At 38.6% G+C, this 18,292-nt stretch overlaps 1 protein-coding gene across 11 annotated transcripts; it reads right to left on the bottom strand.

Moving 5' to 3' along the window:
• Positions 1–5,537: 5,537 nt before the first annotated feature.
• Positions 5,538–13,938, bottom strand: LOC114300763 (uncharacterized). 11 transcript variants are annotated; one of them, XR_014330444.1, is made up of 15 exons: positions 13,515–13,921; positions 11,420–11,486; positions 10,965–11,323; positions 10,831–10,897; positions 10,552–10,748; positions 10,385–10,454; positions 9,995–10,302; positions 9,439–9,856; positions 9,243–9,343; positions 8,960–9,024; positions 8,245–8,431; positions 8,072–8,125; positions 7,689–7,833; positions 6,524–6,651; positions 6,184–6,427 (listed from the first exon to the last, which is right to left on the bottom strand). XR_014330444.1 is itself a non-coding variant. In XM_028245626.2 (14 exons), exons 2-14 carry the CDS (start codon positions 11,475–11,477, stop codon positions 6,272–6,274), a joined length of 2,232 nt encoding a protein of 743 aa, XP_028101427.2. In that variant the 5' UTR covers positions 11,478–11,486; positions 13,515–13,938; the 3' UTR covers positions 5,538–6,271. The 11 variants fall into 11 exon arrangements, 8 of the variants coding, with proteins under 8 accessions (XP_028101427.2, XP_082726448.1, XP_082726459.1 ...); XR_014330447.1 differs by having other exon boundaries at positions 8,981–9,024; XR_014330449.1 differs by having other exon boundaries at positions 8,981–9,024; positions 10,385–10,448.
• Positions 13,939–18,292: the final 4,354 nt, after the last annotated feature.

Below are 18,292 nucleotides of genomic sequence, written 5' to 3'. Positions count from 1 at the left end.
CTTCCATTGCAAATCTGAAGGAAAACAAGTTGCATCAAAAGGCCAAGGAGAAATAAGCAAACTTAAGAAGTGCTATATATAAATTCCCAAGCGAACTACTAAAAATGTATATACCAAGCAGAATTGTACCCAAAAAAAAAAATAGAACACAAGTACAAGTTGAACTTTAAAGAAAGCAAAGTGACAAACTCGTTAACAGTCCCTAAATTTCTTCATTCAGCATTGCGAAAGTGCAATCAGTTCATTTGTGATAAATAGAGAACATCTGGACTTCATTTCAAGGATAATTGCTAAGAAATTACTTTTTTTATTTTGAAGTAAAAACTCATCAGAGAAATAATCAATAAGCAAATTCACAATATTGACCATCAAGTATACTAACTATGTTGTTTCTTGCAAGTCCTCGTTTGCAAAGTCAGACTGATGTTAACTCCTTTAAGCAGATGAACACACACATCCAAAGTAGACAAACAATGAATCCGATATCAATCAATTTGCAACAAAAAATAAAAGTAAATAATAGACAACTTAATAAGAGCATCTCCACCCAAACTTCAAAATTTGATATTTCAAATCTTTTTTGAAGGCTTAGGTGGCATATGCTAACTTGACATGAAAGCTCTCCACCCGATATATCAAATCTATCATTATATTATTTTTAAAATTTACACTTTTATTTTACTAATTAAAATAAATTTATTTTTAAAATATTACCCAACTTCAAATTTATAGATAATAAAATAAAATTACTTTTTTTTTTTGTTTACAATGGTAATAAAGATTTTGTTAAAAAAAAGGGTAATAAAGACATACATGCTGCTTTTTTTATTAAAATAAAAAAAAAATATTACCATTTTCAAAGAATACTACTCTTGGTTTCAAAAAAAAGAAAAGTCATGACATGACGTCGGCTAATTGACAACCACAATCCGTCACAAATTGTGTCGTTGGATGCTTTAATTGAAGATGAAAGGAAAAAAAAAGACATCGAGGGGTCTTCATGTCAAAATTGACACGAGGGGGTGATGCCAAAAGTCGCATCAACTTTTGACTCACTAGGTGAAATTGATACTTGATGCGAAAATATGATTGTTGGAGTGCTATCAGATTTGAAGTATCGAGTGAAAGTGCTCTAACTACCCTTTAGTTCACACTGAAAATATATTAGCTATCCTGGCTTCATCAAACTGGACACAGATGGAAACCAAAGTGTATGCAATAGTGACCCTTGGCCCAATTAGGCAAATAAACATCGACTTGGTTGTCAAAAACCACAAGCTCCATCCTGATATTAATCCAACAAATAATAATAATCAATAAAGTTTTAAAACTCAAGCCTCAAAGCATGAACCTCAATTTGTAATTCTATGCCAACTATCAGTTACATCCACTCTTATTCTCTGCCCTCGATTGAGCTAATGGCTTGTCTCATGATCACTAAAATGAGATTATCGGGGCACTAATTGATGGTGACTCCACATGAACTCCAAGTAACGCATAACAAGACAGCAAACAACTATAGTTCTAACATCAAGGAGCAATTTATTGAGGTTTTCATATATAGTAGTATCCCAAGCTCTGGGTAACAACATGGAAGACAAAACTAAAAGAATATTCAACTGAAACATGTTAGGCCATTAGTAACAATTTGCTATTAAAAACCAACCAGGGCTAACCTAGTTGGTCAAAACTCTTGCGTTTCACTTGGAAGTTAAAGGTTGAAGTCTCGTAAAAAGTAATAATTTCCTCACCACCTATAGGTTATGGCCTCCCAGTGTTCACACACCAAAAAAAAAAAATGTTAACAGTAATATATTGAGTACATATACAAAGGTCCACTCAAAGCTACTTTTGTTACTAGCATACTAAATTGAATACCAATCTTCCAACTCGCATGGATTTTTCTTTTAATAAGTGGACATGGCTAAGCAGTTTCAATAGGCAAGTTTTCACTTAAATGTTAAAACCAACATAAAATATAATCAATAGTTAATTACTATCTGCGCAGAGAAGCTATATACAAATCTTGTGAAGGTCATAAAGGATGTAATATGATGCACCTACAAAACACCGACAATGCATATATTAATGAAATCTAAAAGTAGATAGCTATATAATTATGCACTAAACAACACAACTAGAAGCAAAAAAGTATGAACTTTTTTATTTTTTTTTTAATGCTGATACAGCTGCTTCATTATTTTTTGATAACTCAATCATATTCAAAATCCACAAATTAAATTAATCAAAAATCTGGAACCCTTTTAAACTGTCTGCGGAAAAAAATAAATGAAGCAACCAAAACATATAGAATAAAAAAACATAGGAAAAGCAGATACATGAGCAAACCATCATGATGATATGAAAGAAAATCGAGAATACCAGGACAATTAAGTGTATGCAAAAGAAGGGTTGTTTTGCTCCCCAACAGCACCGAGGCAACAATAACTGCTATGAAAAAGCAATCAATGAAAGCCCTTGGGGCTTGGCTAAGAAGAAAGAAAATTATTTAATGTAGAAATAGGCAATGCATACAACAAAATCGAAAAGAATATAGTAATTGAAGTAAGTTGATAACCTGTGATTAGGAAATTTTCTTCTTTGATCATGGCTCTGATTTGATAGGAATCTTGTACCCACAATTGGAAAAATCGAAATCTTTCCATAAGTGGTACCATTGAATTTGAAGGTTGTATATATTTCCAAATGGGTGTTTGATTACAAATTCAAAATTGCTTTTGATCACTCCTACTTACTTGGAGAAGAATAAATGAGAAAAGTGATTATTTTGAACTTTGTATTAATTCTTCAATCAAACAATGAAAAAGATGGATCCATTAATTAGAATCTTCCAAATGCAAGAAAATACTTATAGAAGTGAATTTGCTATCAATTTATTTATCAACAATGATTCATCCTCCCTTTTCCCCCCACCCCCTTTGACCCCCTCTCTCTCTCTCTCTCTCATTGGTTACATTTTCTTTTTCTTTTTCTTTTTTTTCCTGCTCCTCCAATCACCACCCGCCATGTGGCAAAGGGGGGGTGAGGGGGTGACCCCAAAAGGGGGTCCCAAGCATTATTCTTTATTTATAGAGATTTTTTTTTTTTTTGGGGGGTGGGGGGTGTGGAGATACGTATTAATTATTTTAAAATAAATAAATATGATGAAAAGTACGAGATATAATGCTAAAAAACCTTTTTAAATTAATTATTTCATGTTATTTCTTAAATTAAGATTAATAAATTTGAACAATTTCAACTATACAATTTTTTTTAATTTTTTACCTAATTTCAAAAAAAAATAATTTATTTTTGTACTTAAAAAAATAAAATCATATGAAAATAATGAATCCGAATGAATGATATTGATGATTTAAATTTATTTTTAAAATTAAAAGTTTCAAGGAATACAAACATAAGAAAAAAGAACGCTCCTTTAAAAGAAATTAAAAAATAAAAATAAAAATCAAAGATAGAATTAAAATTAAAATATCTTACACAAGATTGACTATATCGCAAGAAAAACTAAACAAATCAACAGTGCTAAAATGTCTCAGATTGATTTCTTTAAAAAAATAAAATCATATAAAAATAATGAATCCGAATGAATGATATTGATGATTTAAATTTATTTTTAAAATTAAAAGTTTCAAGGAATACAAACATAACAAAAAATAACCCTCCTTCAAAAGAAATAAAATAAATAAATAAAAATCAAAGATAGAATTAAAATTAAAAAAATCTTACACAACATCGCAAGAAAAACTAGGCTCCGTTTGGTAAATCTCTCAAATTATTGTTTCACCCATTGATTTGATTGTGGTGTTTGTTTTGAGCTTTCAAATCATAATTCTACACCAATTTCTCAAAACTCAATTCAAAACATAATCATTACTTTTCAAAACTCATAACCAAACACATAATTCAAAACTCTTTTCAAAACTCAATTCAAATCAATATTTTAATTTTTTAAATATTTAAATATTTTAAAAATATTTTAATTTTGTTAAGATTTTAAATATTTTGATATTTAAATATGTTACGATTTTTTTAATATTTTTAAATATTACGATTTTAATTTTTTAAATTTTAAAATGTTTTATAAAAATAAATTCAAACTCTATTTTATAAAAATATTTTTAAATATTTTAATTTTTTTGTTATGTATTTGGTTACGATTTAAGTGTAGAGTTGTGAAAGTAGTATGGAATTTCGAGTTATGTGTTTGGTTATGTGTTTTAAAAATAACTTCTTAATTGAGTTTTGTTTTATGTGTTTGATTACAATTTGAGTGTAGAGTTGTTTTTAAATTTAAAATATTAAATTATTAAATTATTTAAAATTTTTGAATATTTAAATTATTTAAATTTTTACGATTTAAATTTTTTGAATATTTATTTTAATTTTTCACTTATTAAATTTTTTAGATTATTTAAATTATTTAAATATTTATGATTTAAATTTTTTGAATATTTATTTTGAAAAAAAATTATTTCCTTTGTAGTATTTTCAATTAAAAATTTGATTAATATTATTTTCTGTTAATAACAAATTTTTTTAATTGAATTTTAAAAAGAGTATGGTTATGAGTGTTAATCAGAATTTTCAATAGTGTGAAAGTAGTGTGTTTTATTATGAGTTATAACAATTTAAATTAAGTTTTGAATTCCAAAACTTATAACCAAACAAATTTTCTTACTTCACATGTCAAATTAAACTTTCAAAACTTAATTTCAGACTAAATTCAACACTCTATTTAAAAATCATAACCAAACAAATTTTCTACACTCAAATCATAATTTCAAAATACACAATCTCAAAATACAAGTCATATTCTCAAATCATAATTGGAAAATCTTACCAAACGGAGACTAGATTTATCGCCTACAACTCTCAAAATAGTTGGGACTCCAAGCTGGAACATTAACCAAAACGATTCATCAAAAAAAATAAAAAAAATAACCACTCTCGAATGACCTGACTTAGCACATAATGAATGAAGACCCACCCCTGAATGAGTTGACTTGGCAAACAATAAATGAAGATCCACCCCCAAATGAGCTGCTTGACACATAATGAACGAAGATCCACGCTTTCTCTCCTCTGAGACTCCGCTCTCTCATACGCTCCTCTCTTCTCTCTCAAACCCTCCACTCCCTCTCTTGCCCTCGCCTCATACTGTCGATGCATGATCAATTGATCTTTCAATTCCAAACAACAACCAGTGAAAAATATTTTTTTATGTTTAGTGATGGTAGTGGTAGAACCAAAGTGAAAGTGGTGGCCTTGTACTGAGGTGACGATTGCGGTGATGGCAATGATAGAGGTGAGAGTGGTAGTGGTGATATTGATAAAATTTTAGTCTGCATAACATTTTTTCCCTTTTAAAAATAGAAAACATTTTTTACTTAAATAGGTTTGTTTTCTATCCAAATACCAGAAAATACGGAAAATATTTTTCAGAAAATATGTTTCGCCCGAACAAAATGGTGTAAAAGCATTCCACACCAATAACAAAAAACTGAAAGTCCATGAAGTGTACAACAGATTTGTAACTGTTTCCAATTCTTTGTTACAGAAAATACATAGGCTGCTCGTACAAATCAAGCATCTAGGTATTTCAGAGCAAAGTAACTCTAATTACAAATCAAGCAGCCATAGAAATCTCCGATGGGTTTAATTACAAATAAAGCAACTAAATCAAGAATGGATAGCAACAATGGAAATTGAAGAGCAACCCACTTTCTACAAGTTAAGCAAGAAATCTCAGATGGGTTTATGAGCAAGGGGTGAGTGAGTTCATATCAGAGCTTACCTGAGAGTCGTGCCGGAGAGTCACCGCTACAGAGGGAGAAATGCCGGAGAGGGCAAGAGGAGAGATGAAACAGAAGAGCGAGAGGAGAGGTGGTCGGTGCTGGTCGGTGGTTTGTTTGAAGAAAGTAGAGAGCCATTTGAGACAGAAGTTTTGGAAAGAATGGAGAGGGTGGGTTTAGGTTAGAGCGGGAAACAAATGCTAAACAAAGGTCAACTAGGATTTAGTTCCTGCCAAACAAAGCCGCGTCAGTCGCGTGCGCGGGGGGTGGGGTGGGGGAGATCTCGGTGGGAATGAATTTGTGTGGATGTAGCGGAATTGTAACATTAATATGTAAATGTTCATATTCGAAATTCATAAGTTTCCTAAGATTTTTGTACCATAGGGCATTGTTCTTCAAAATCCATTCCGCTGTGTCAAAAGTAATATATGTCTAGTTCATATCATTGTCTTCGAACATTAAAATTCACTTTTATATTGACTCCATCTACACAACTCATCCTCACTATCATAAGAATTCACAGGACTCTGAACTTGAGAAACTTCAGGCTCCATAGATTGTACTTCTCCTTCCTCTCCCTGCTCAGGTTTTGCTACTTCCTCCTCCTGTGCACCCTGCAATGACAAAATGAAATGACAAACAGGCCACAAAGAAAAAGTCTAAGAACACAAAAAACAATTATAGAACCGGACACAACAGAAGAGACATACGTTGATTTCGGGATTCGCCTCCTCCTCGTTGCCTGTCAAGCCAATTGAATCATCTCCATAGGAGTTTTGTTTTTCCTCAGCAGCAAGTTGTTGTAAGCGCTCAATCACCAGTTGATAATGGGAATGATCTGCAAGAAAGCTCAAATTATTCCACAATTTCCAAGTAGACAAACTCACCATATAAATAATTTAATATATATTCTGATTTAATTTGAGCATGAAATTTACTGCATGCATGCATTTTTTTACTAGTGTCAGCATCTTGGCCACATATGGCGAATCCAAAAAAGCCCTATCAAATTAGATGCATTTTTAACAAAATAAACTGGAACTAAAAATCTATCAGAAGACAGAATTTTTTTGGATGCAATATATATAACATTTGTTAATGGTTTATGCAGCCAGGCATCCAAATATAGGGATCTGACATGAAACTACAACGGCAATGACACCAACCACCATTGTAGAATTAAAATTAACTAAAAATAGAACTGAAGAATTTTTTTTTTTTAGGAGTGACCATTGGTTCAATAGTAAAACCTTGACCTAATAACCTTGAGATTATGGATTCAACTATCGGGGCAACCACTTTATACACTATACCAAGATTAGGTGTGTATCTAATCTTTTCCCTCCCAAACACACATTAATGTGTACTATTTGGGCGTTATTTCTTTTTTTTTTAATCTGGGGTATCAAGATGTGTGTGCACACACGCACATGTGTGTGCGCGTGTGAGAGAGAGAGAGAGAGAGAGAGAGAGAGAGAGAGAGAGAGGTAATATGGGTATCCTTTCATGGTTTTATTTCTTTCCCTTTATATTTACTTCCTCACAAAAAATAATAATAATAATAATTCATTTTGATACCCCTCAACCTTTAATTTTATTCAACAAATGTAGCAGACATGGAAGTGAGCTCCTATTATTAAAACAAGTAGTGACCAGGCACAAGAGGGTCAAACTTCATGGAGGTTATTGCAAAACTCCCAATTATAAATCATTAATTAAATAAACCTTTCCAGACTTCTGAAAGGATGCAAGAACAAAACAATCTTACAATGTGACAAAGACTCGTTCATACTTTTCAAAAGCAAAATACATTGTGATCAACAGATTCATAACACGATTAGTTAAAGGTTTGAGAGAGAGAGGACAGAACTCTACCTTCGGCACGATTAGTTAAAGCTTCTTGAAGCCTCAAGGGTTGCTGACGCTCTTCTTTCTTATATTTCAACTTAACTTGGTTACGTGTACGACCAGGAAAAAGTTGTTGAATCATTGATATATCTGTACCAAACTGCCGCACAGCCTAGAACACAAATTAAAATAGATAGCTTAAATACATCTTTTTTTTATCAGCAGCAGATAGCTAGAGACATCTTATAATCAAAAGGTGGTAACGGGAAAGCATGAGAGAGATAATTAAGCAAATGAATAATGAAAATCTGCTTTAAATGACACATTGATCAAGCGTTATCATGATAAGAAGTAAGATGATTTTTGCTAAAAAAAATTTCTCCTATAAACAGCTCGTGCTACAGTCTTGCCTGGTTTCGTGATACCTCATAAACAAAGTCTGAACTTTAACTTCAACTTCAGCTCTAGGATGCATGGATATACATAAGTTTTCATCTTTCCATATCAAATATCAAATTGAGATACAAAAAGAGGTTTCTCCAGTAATACTATAAATAAAATCTGAAATTACGGCAAGATCTACCTCATAGAACAATTCTGTGTCTTGTTTTGACCATCTTGACCTTGGTGTTTTCTTCATGTACGACTGATAATTAGGGTAATTAGAACTCTCTTGAACTACAGGATTTGCTGGATCATTACTGGAGCCTCCTCCTTGTTCAGACTCAAAGTTCTCATCTTCATTATAGTTGGTGAAAGGATTACCAAAACTGCACAGAAAAAATAATAACCAGAAATAGAAGTTAAAGAACATACATGCCTTCAGAAAATCAAAAACCAATTCCTAAGGGATTGTTTGATAATGTTGTTAGATAAAACAAGAAACCAAATAAAAACTTGTTTGGTGTAATTTGTTTTGAATACAAATGAAAACAAAAATAAAGAAACATGTTTGGTGATTTGCTGGTGGTGGCTGGGGGTGCGTTGGTCAAAGATGTGTACTGGAGTTGGTGGCCAGAGTGTTGCTGGAGGTTAAAAAAAGAAAAAGGAACACCAACTACTTATCTTGTTTGGACATTAAAATTAAAGGCCAAAAGGTAAGGAATGTTAGGGCTGATTTGAGCTTGGTGGTGCAGGGTTTAAGGAATAAAATGAGCATTGTTCAAGTGTTATGAGCAATTACTCCAGAACAGTAACTAAAACATGATTCCTTAAAGAATCAGACCAAAAATTTCTTGAGGATCACCCATCACACAATGCTGCAAAAGATTCTCACAACTTTCCAAATTTTAAAATACCTGTTTGGAGAACTTCCATACCTTTGATTGGTTGAAGGAGGTTCTGATGTTTTTCCCTCTTTGCTCTGAACAAGAGAACCAAACAGAACCAAGGCATTGAATTAGATATGCTAAAACAAACCAGACAAATTACACAGGTAGAGAAATGTGACACAACAAGAAAGAAAATGGTGATATTTCAATAACAAAGTATCAACAAAAACATAGATGCATAACATGTAATGATATCCACTCATCATGTCCATTAAAAGAAAGTAATCATAAATTAAAGCATAGTACATACCGACATCCGCTCCCGGTACTCTGCAAGCAAAATTATCTCTCTAATACTCAAACTTTGGAAGTCAATCTCTTCCTCTGGAGTTTCAAGCAAAACCTTGTCCACTATCAAAAAAGTAAAACCGAGTCAACACATGATTAAGAATATAGTTCGTGCCCATCATCAGTTACAATCCTGACACCCAAAAAGACCCAGTTACCTTGTCTTCTCTTTCGCCGAGTAGAGTGAGAAAACTTTTTGGGAGGCTCTCTAGTTGTCTGGTCTGGTACTTCCTTCACCTTCTTATGCTTCCGTACAGGTTTTTCTTTCTGAGATGCAGATTTATTGGACTTTCTTGGCACTCTTGTATTTCGCGTTTTTTTAGCATCTTGATTTATACCATCATCATTGTCATTTTCATCTATAAGAGAATCACTAGAACATTCATTGGTGTAGTTTTCATCATCACTAGCTTCATCCTCAGACTCATCAACAAGTCGACATGCATTTGTTCGCTTTCTCAGCTGCCGCATAGATCTACCAGCTTCATTCTCCTGACCAGATATGGAAGAGTTATGGTGCTCGAGAGAATCATCTAACACTGTAGGAGTTTTTTTTTTCCTACGATTCTGAGAAACCTAATTTACAAGTATAGAATCATAAATAAAAAATAAAAAATGCACCAGGCTAGGATCAGATTAACTCAATTAGATAGAATTATTTACTTGTGTCAAACAATAAATGTATGACATAGTAGAAGTAGGATGTGCTACGACCTTTTCTAGACTTCTAGGAACAACCTCTGGGTGCTTTCCAGGGATGAACTTATCCGGGTGAGAAGTCTTCGCATGATTTGTTGGTTCTTCATTCACTGGGAGTTCAGATGTAGAATCACCAAACCTCGATGATGAGAAATCAAGAATATCATTCGGTCGGAGTATGTATTCACCACTAGAAGGAATGGACGGAGCATCCTGAAAACAGGGAACGGACTCAACCCCATTTGCATGAGAGATGCTAGTGCCAGGTTTCTCTCTACCAATTTTAATCTTGGGCTTTGGTTGGAATTTGCAACTCCGCTGCTCTGAGGTCACAACATATTAAAGAACTATAACAGGAAAAATCAAAGAAAAAGAAATAGAGAAGATGCTGAATTTTGGAGATACCAGGCCGTGTGGTTAACTTATACAGATTATCCAAAGTTTCCAAGCAAGGAACAGCCTCTGCTTCCTGAAACTTACCAAAGCTCAAACCATATTAGACCCATTAACTACTATCAATGAGACAATCTCTTGGTTACAACTAAAAAGGAAAAAAGAAAAACTGTCTTCACCTCTATTTCCAACCTTCTATTATCCAAAATAAGAGCTCCCTTTTCGGCACTTCTAGTGTCAGAAACATGAACAGTGGGTATCTCTGGAGATGCAAGAGACCCTTCTGAATCATTATTACCAGGACATGCAATTATAAACTCATTCCGCAGTTGGATGCTCGGGTCTACGTTATCTGAAGGCCTACTTGCAGCACTCACTGCCAATATACACCAGTGCTCACCGCAATGAAGCAAGGAAAGCAAAATAACACAATCAGATAGACGGTTTTCATTACTCACCCGTTGCAGTTGTAGGTTGAGAATTAACATCATCAAAAGATTCCAATCCGAAAAAGATATCTGCACTCTGAAAATAGTAAAAATTACTGATGAGGAAAAAAAATTGTTCCAGTGACATGAAAGAGAATATTTACCTCCCCTGCTGATTTTCCAGTGGTAGAATTCCAATCTCCATTAATGTCAGGTATGGTAATGTCAGAATGCAAACCGACATTGTGGCCCAAAGTCTCTTCAATCACAAAATGTTCTAATGAGGGGCTCACTGACACAGATTTATCAGAGGAATGAACTCCAGAAACAGAATCTTCACTGTTTTCCAATGGCTTTTTGGTATTGACAGTCTCAGAACTAACTAAAGATGGACCAACCAGAGCAGTCAATTCATTCTCCGCAATATCAACAACCTGAACAGACTGTGTGGAAGGGATTGGTGCAGATGGTTCCTTTCTTGATGATGCTTTGGCCTTAGGTTGAAATTTGCCACCAGCCCTAGCTGCAAGAGAAAACAACAGCAAAAACATACAGCATGTTCACACAAAAATATAAATTTATAACAACAAATTAACAATGGTGAGGAAGCTTAACTAACCCTTATTTGCAATGCGCTCGGGAAAAATTTCATCCAAAGGGTCCAAATCAGTACCCATGGGGAGTGCCTACAACCAAAAAACAATTTGGGTAAGCAGAAGTGATATGGCATTTAGCAACACCAATACCACCTAAGAAATACATACACGGACATGGACAAACAACAAGGATACAATACAACATGAACACAGCCATGGCCACTGCAAAAACACAGGATACTCTACACGGGGACACAGAAAATATATTTTTACATATTATATATGTGAACATTTTATTCAAAGATAATTGAAAAGATACAACTTAGTGCTTGTTTGGCTTGTGCTAAAATAGCACATGCTATTTTAGCACATTGTCCTATTTGGGTCACAATCATCTTATTTGGGTCGTATCACCTCTCTACCACATCACTTCAAACCCAACCTATATTTCACATTTTTTTGTAAAAAGTTAAAAAATATACTATTCTAGCACTTCTCAAACAACCCCTTAAAACCAACTAATAAATAAAATTAAAAAAATCATATATTTCATCTACACCATCTATACTATATATTATGGAAAATTCTATTTACACCTTCAAACCTCTCAGTACCCACCATCTGGGAGCTTCTATTTACACATCCACCTTCCTCTCTTTGTACACACTTCATAAAAATTATTTTTATTATAATTTTTTTTTTCAAGTGAAATTACTATTATAGACATCAAATAAACACATTCGGAAGTTGAATGTCGAAAAAATAATAAAAATTCGGAAGTCTACTTCCGAACCAATTGTTTATTTTCGAAAAGCTACTTCCGAACCAATTACTTATTTTCAGAAATCTATTTCCGAACCAATTATTTATTGAAAAAGATGTGTAAAGAGGAGAATAGGTGTGTGTAAATAGAAGCTCCCCCACCATCTCCCTAATTTTTTTTTTAATTATAATTTTATCCTTTTAGTCAGTTACATTTTTAACCTTTACATAAATCAATCATCTCTCTCTCTCTCTCTCTCCCCTCTTCTTCTTCGCGTTTGTCTCTCTGCAACTTGACGCCGCAACTTGGGCCTTCGTTGTAGTGGAGGAGGGCTAGGTTGCGATGGAGGGAGTGGGGGAATGAATTGCAATGCAGGGTTGGTCACGACGGCGAGGTGGGGGATGAGGCCATTTGCGATGGCGAATGGGGAGCAGGGTTGTTCGCGGTGGTGGTGGAGTCACTGTGATCTGCAATGGTGGCTGGTGACAGCGGTTGGAGGTGGAGGTTGGCGGTGGTGAGGGAGGATGACAACGATGAGCAACGGGTTGGGAGAAGAGGGCGATGATGAAGAGCGGTGGTTGATGAAAGTGGCAAGAGAGGAAGGAGGCTGTGGAGGGGCAACAACCAGAGGCGAGGAGCTGCTACTACGGCGTCGGCGGCAGGTGGTGGTAGTGATTAGGGTTTGGGTTTGTTGAAGAAGAGGGTAGTTTGGTATTATTTAAAAAATAAGGGTGTGTAGTGAGATAAAATCAAACTTTTCAATTTAGGTGTGGTGTGAACTGAGCAAATAGGAGAATATGGCGTGAACTGCGAGGTTTAATGGTGTGTAAATAGAATGACCCATATATTATATAAAGCACACAACTTAGAACTTGAAGATTTGTCAGGTTTTAAGAATGTCAATAAAAACACTAGTACCTAACTGTTTGCTTTCCAAGAATGCCCAAAAAATTGCTAACTGCTAAAACTCCAGTAACTAACTGTTAAACGTTTTGCAAAATTTAATGTTTAGAGCATCCACATTGGGCTGACAAAGAAGCTGCCATTGCCAAATTTTGGCAACAGTTGGCAAAAACAGGTCTCCAGTGGCATGCTAGCTATATTGGCTGCCAAGTTATAGCAATGCCAATGCCAAATTTGATAGATCATCATCCCCAACTACTCTCCTTCCCTCATCCTTTCCCAGCAAAAACTCCCCCAAACAGAAAATAATATTTTTTTAACAAAATTCACCAAAAAAAAAAAAAAACAGACTAACAACAATAATCAAGCAATCTCAACTAATCTCAATCAATTTGAAGCAAATTTGAGGCAATTGTTCATCATAAGAAAGACGATTTCAGAAAAATAAATACCTGGATTTCAAGATGCGTGATGGATTTCCGCAATCTCAAGCTTTCGTCTTGTTCATCTGGTTGCTTCGTCTTAGGGTTTGTGTGTGGGGTCCAGGGGTTTCGGCTTCATCTGCTTCGTCTTAGGGTTTGTTTGCACTTGGTCTTCATCTTCGGAGTCGATTTCAAGGGTTTCGGGTTTCTCAGATGGATCGAAGATAGAGAGATCAAAGGGTTTAGGGTTTACAGAGATAGAGGATTTTTTTTTTTTTTTTGGGTGTCTTTTTTAGGACGATAACTGAAAGAGAAAGAGAGAGATCGAAAAGGAGGGAAGAGAGAGAGAGAGACAGATCTGAGGAGAGAACAACTGGCTATGGCCGTTACTCTATGACACAATCATGACACGGTGTAACCCACCGAATTAGGCTTCGCTACTTGCAATCTCTCCCTACCTACAGTGATAAAATATATTTTAAGATGATTCAACAGTTTAAATTAGACTATTTTAAAATTTGAGAGGGAGATTTATGATCTGGAATTGGGCCGAACGGGTTTGGGCCAAACAAGGGTTAGGCCGAGGTAATACGGTCCTGTCTTGAAGATCCTGCTCGGTTAATGCAAGGCGTGGTTCGACCGAGCTACATAGCTTCTTGGTATCGAAGCCTGTCAAATGGATTGTCCGGCGCCCGAAAAGATAAGGTTGGACCGAGCTACACGTGTTTGCTCGCCAGTAAGGCCCACGGCAACAAGCGTAGCTGTCCCGAGCTCGGCGATGCCGGGATATGCCGGAGCTCGATCGAAGTGGAGCGCGGCGAGCGGAGCGCTCTGGCCAACTATACAACACGGCCATCTACAGCCGAGATGATGCAGCCCGGCTGCCGAGCTCCCAGTAGAGTGGTCTGGCAGTCGGGTTAGGTGATGTTCAGTAAGATTTGTGTTGACAAATGGAATAGTAGCACCACGTGTTGAGAGACGAATGGGAGTGGATTTGGCACGCAGAAGGTATATAAGTAAGTCTGTGCCGCCCATGCTAAGGCAGATGAACATTTGGTGAGACATACACAAAACACAATTGAGTCATCTCTCTCTCTTTATCCTTGTGTGTGTACTTAACTTGATCGTCGGAGGGATTTTCCGGCCACATACCGCCGGGTAGCTCACCGCCGTTGTGCTCGCAGGTCGGTCGGACAGACAAGAGCTTGGAAGAAAAGAGTACGGGCTTGCCTGAATATTTGCTCCCCGCACAATTGGCGTCGCCTGTGGGAAATCGACAGACAAAATCTTGTCTTCCAGGCTTATCTGATCGCCATCCATGGCGAACATCGAGGAGATTCCACTGTCCGCCGTCGACGGAGTTACCCCAGAGTCGGGCAGACCGAGAAAAAGACATCCCACCATCATTCCTCCGATGGCGGACCTGGAGATTTCTCCAGGAGGACATTCGAGAGATGCGCGGGATAAGCGCAGAAGAAGTTATGGTCATTCACGAAGTCCAGACGGTCATCGGCGGCAAAGAGAATCACATACCAGACGTTTGGAACACAAGTTAAGGGACCAGGACACCGTCATCCGGCGAATGGCGGTTGAGATGGAGGAGCTAAAGCGGCACGTCAAAGGAAATAGTGTAGCTGGAGAGGAAGACCACAGTGCGCGCACCCAACCCCGCCGTTCAAGCAGTCAGAGCCAGCGGCATACACCGTCAATCTCAATCACCAGAAGTTACAAGGTTGGAGATTCCGACGTGCACGAAGAGAAATCCAGCGCGCAAGATAGTACCTACCGACCCTCATGTCCGGCGACGACGTCGAGGTATTCTTATTCTGCTCATTCAGAAGATTTGCGGGCAGTTTTGAAGAAACGGGCTCGCCGGCGGGAGGCTCAAAGGGTGCCAGCGTTCCAGCGGCTATCCTATGGGGTTCACGCCAGCGAGGAGGTCGGAATGCCTCTACCCCGTCCAGCCGCGCCTCTCCTTGTAGATACGGACTTGGCAAGGCTGAGTGCCACCCCATTCTCCGTGGATATTGAGACCGCACCGCTTCCGGCGGGCTTCCACCAGCCAAAGTTCGCACTCTATGACGGAAAAACCGACCCGTATATGCATGTAAGTCATTTCCGACAGGTCATGGTTGGACATAGGCGGAATGACGCTCTTATGTGCTTAATCTTCCCGTCGAGTTTGGGTGAGCTAGGTTTGAAATGGTTCGAGAGGTTACCGGAGAGGAGCATTGAAAGGTGGCAGCAGTTGGCCGGAACCTTTGTGACGCGCTTCAAAACCAATACCAAAACACCAAAGGAAGTTGATCACCTCCTCAGTGTCAAGATGGAACCGAGCGACACGTTGAAGGCATACAACTCCAGATATTGGGAGACCTTTAACGAGATTTTGGATTGCCCGACCAACCTTGCAATCACACAATACAAGCGAGGTCTCCCGGTCGGACATAGACTGCGGGACTCACTTACCATGCATCAGCCGACATCCATGGGCCAGCTAATGCAACGCATTAATGAGCACATCCGAGTGGAGGACGATGCGTCAGCATCTACCGTGAAGGCAACTCCGGTAGCAACAGACAAGCGGTCAGCTGGCAAAGTGCACGCGGTCGGGCAGGAGTCCGGCCGATCCAGCGACCGCGCTGAGGAATCGGACCGTGGCACTAATCGCAAAAACCGCTGTAGGGGACGTCGGAATGACCGGGATGACTATCCCCGGGATGACGTAGCCGATGCTAACAGAAGGTTGAAAGCAAGGACAGGCATCACCACGGTCTTTAAGATTCCAATCTATCACATACTTAGTGAAATCCGTGACGAGGAGTATGTCCGGTTTCCTACTAAGTTAGGCAACGGACAGAAGGGCTTCAATCCGCGGTACCGTTGCACGTTTCACCGGGAGCGAGGCCATCGGACAGAGGATTGTTTGCCTTTGAGGCAACACTTGGAAGAGTTAGTCGCAGCCGGGCACTTGGATCTTTACATTGATGGGGGCGTGAAAGCCAATCAAGCTCCGGTTGACCCGCGGGGACCGGATGACCGAGATGCGCCTCCACAAGGGGTGGTTAATGTCATCCACGACATAGTGGAACCGGCGCGTGTATGCGAGCTCCGAGGTATGATCAAGAAGGCAGAACACATGAGGGAAGCTTTGTCGGTTCAGCGTGCGATCAAAAGGGGGAAGACCGAAGAAAAAGACGTGATCAGTTTCTCCTCAAGAGACCTAGAGCGCATTCAGACACCGCACAACGATGCCCTAGTGGTAACACTCTGCGTCAAAGAATTCGATGTCAAACGGATCTTGATCGATCAGGGAAGCTCGGTCGAGATCATGTACTACGACGCTTTCAAACAGCTCAAGCTCCGGGATACAAATTTGGCCCCGGCAACTTCGCCACTGGTTGGCTTCAACTCACAACCGGAGTGGCCATTGGGAAAGATTATCCTGCCGATCAAAATGGAATCCGTTGTCAAACAAGTGGAGTTCTGGGTATTGCAAGTGTCATCCACTTATAATTTGATCCTTGGAAGAGGATGGTTTCACGCTATGCAAGCCGTAGCGTCGACCTATCACCAGGTGATGAGATTCCCCTCGGTTATGGGGGCAATCGAGGAGATTTGGGGCGATCAACTCATGTCGAAGCAGTGCTTCGTGGCGGTCAACGGGAGGCGAGCTGCCAAAGGCTTCGTTCAAATGATTGAGGGACCGGAAGACCAGGGAGTCCTCGACGATGTGGGCACCAAGGCCGAGGACAAAGCTGTCGAGGAATTTGTGGAAGTGCGCATTGATACCGAGCATCCAGACAAGTTCTTCTTGCTCGACTCAAGCCTTACAGCCCAAAAAAGAACCGACATGGTTGAGTTCTTGATGGCCAACATTGAAGTCTTCGCATGGACACCTTACGACATGCCAGGTGTCGATCCGAGCTTTATATGCCATCATCTCAATGTCTTCCCCGGGGCAAAGCCAGTCATTCAACGCACAAGGAGATCGGTGCTGCATCACGCCGAGGTAGTTGCAGAGGAAGTGAAGAACTTGCTTGAGGTGCGAGCAATTCAGGAAGTGCACTACCCGCGGTGGATTTCCAACACGGTCGTGGTGCCCAAGAAGAATGGGAAGTGGCGAGTTTGCGTTGACTACAAGACCGTCAACCGAGCTTGTCCCAAAGACAGCTTCCCCCTGCCCAGAATAGACCAGCTTGTAGACTTGATGGCTGGGCATAACAGGCTCAGTTTCTTGGACGCCTACCGCGGCTACTATCAGATTGCCATACATGGGCCCGACCGAGAGATCACCTCGTTTACTACACCAAGGGGACTCTTCTGCTACCGAGTCATGCCTTTTGGTTTGAAGAACGCCGGGGAAACTTTTCAAAGGATGGTGACCAAGATGTTCGCTCCGCTGTTAGGCCGGACAATGGAGGCTTATATTGATGATATGGTGGTTAAGAACCGGTATCAAGCAGATCATTTGTCTGATTTGGCAGAGATGTTCGCCATTTTCAAAAAACACAAGCTACGCTTGAATGCATCTAAGTGTGCCTTCGGCGTGGGATCCGAAAAATTTTTGGGTTTCTTAGTCACGAACCGAGGTATCGAAGTAGTCCCTACACAAATCCGAGCTGTGCAAGAGTTAGAACAGCCTAGCTTGGCTAAGGATGTGCAGCATCTGGCCGGAATGGCCGCCGCGCTTAACCGATTTATAAGCCGGTCATCAGATCGCTGCCGCCCTTTTTTTCAAGCCTTGAAGTCAAAGTTCTCATGGGATGAAGAGTGTGACCGGGCTTTGGCCGAGCTCAAGGACTATT

Source organism: Camellia sinensis, chromosome 1, assembly GCF_055761805.1.
Source record: "Camellia sinensis isolate YWXY chromosome 1, ASM5576180v1, whole genome shotgun sequence".
Classification (NCBI taxonomy): Eukaryota; Viridiplantae; Streptophyta; class Magnoliopsida; order Ericales; family Theaceae; genus Camellia; species Camellia sinensis.
The sequence above is the reverse complement of the archived record's forward strand: the minus strand, read 5'-3'. Positions and strand labels throughout refer to the sequence as shown.

What these genes read in the sequence shown, in the direction of transcription:
- LOC114300763 (XM_082870322.1), bottom strand. Translation starts at nt 11,477, where the DNA reads ATGGGTACTGATTTGGACCCTTTGGATGAAATTTTTCCCGAGCGCATT. An exon ending in TATGGAAGTTCTCCAAACAG is followed by an intron (nt 8,432 to 8,959) that starts GTATTTTAAAAT and finishes TTTTCTGTGCAG; the next exon opens with TTTTGGTAATCCTTTCACCA. An exon ending in ACACAGAATTGTTCTATGAG is followed by an intron (nt 7,834 to 8,244) that starts GTAGATCTTGCC and finishes TTTGTGTTCTAG; the next exon opens with GCTGTGCGGCAGTTTGGTAC.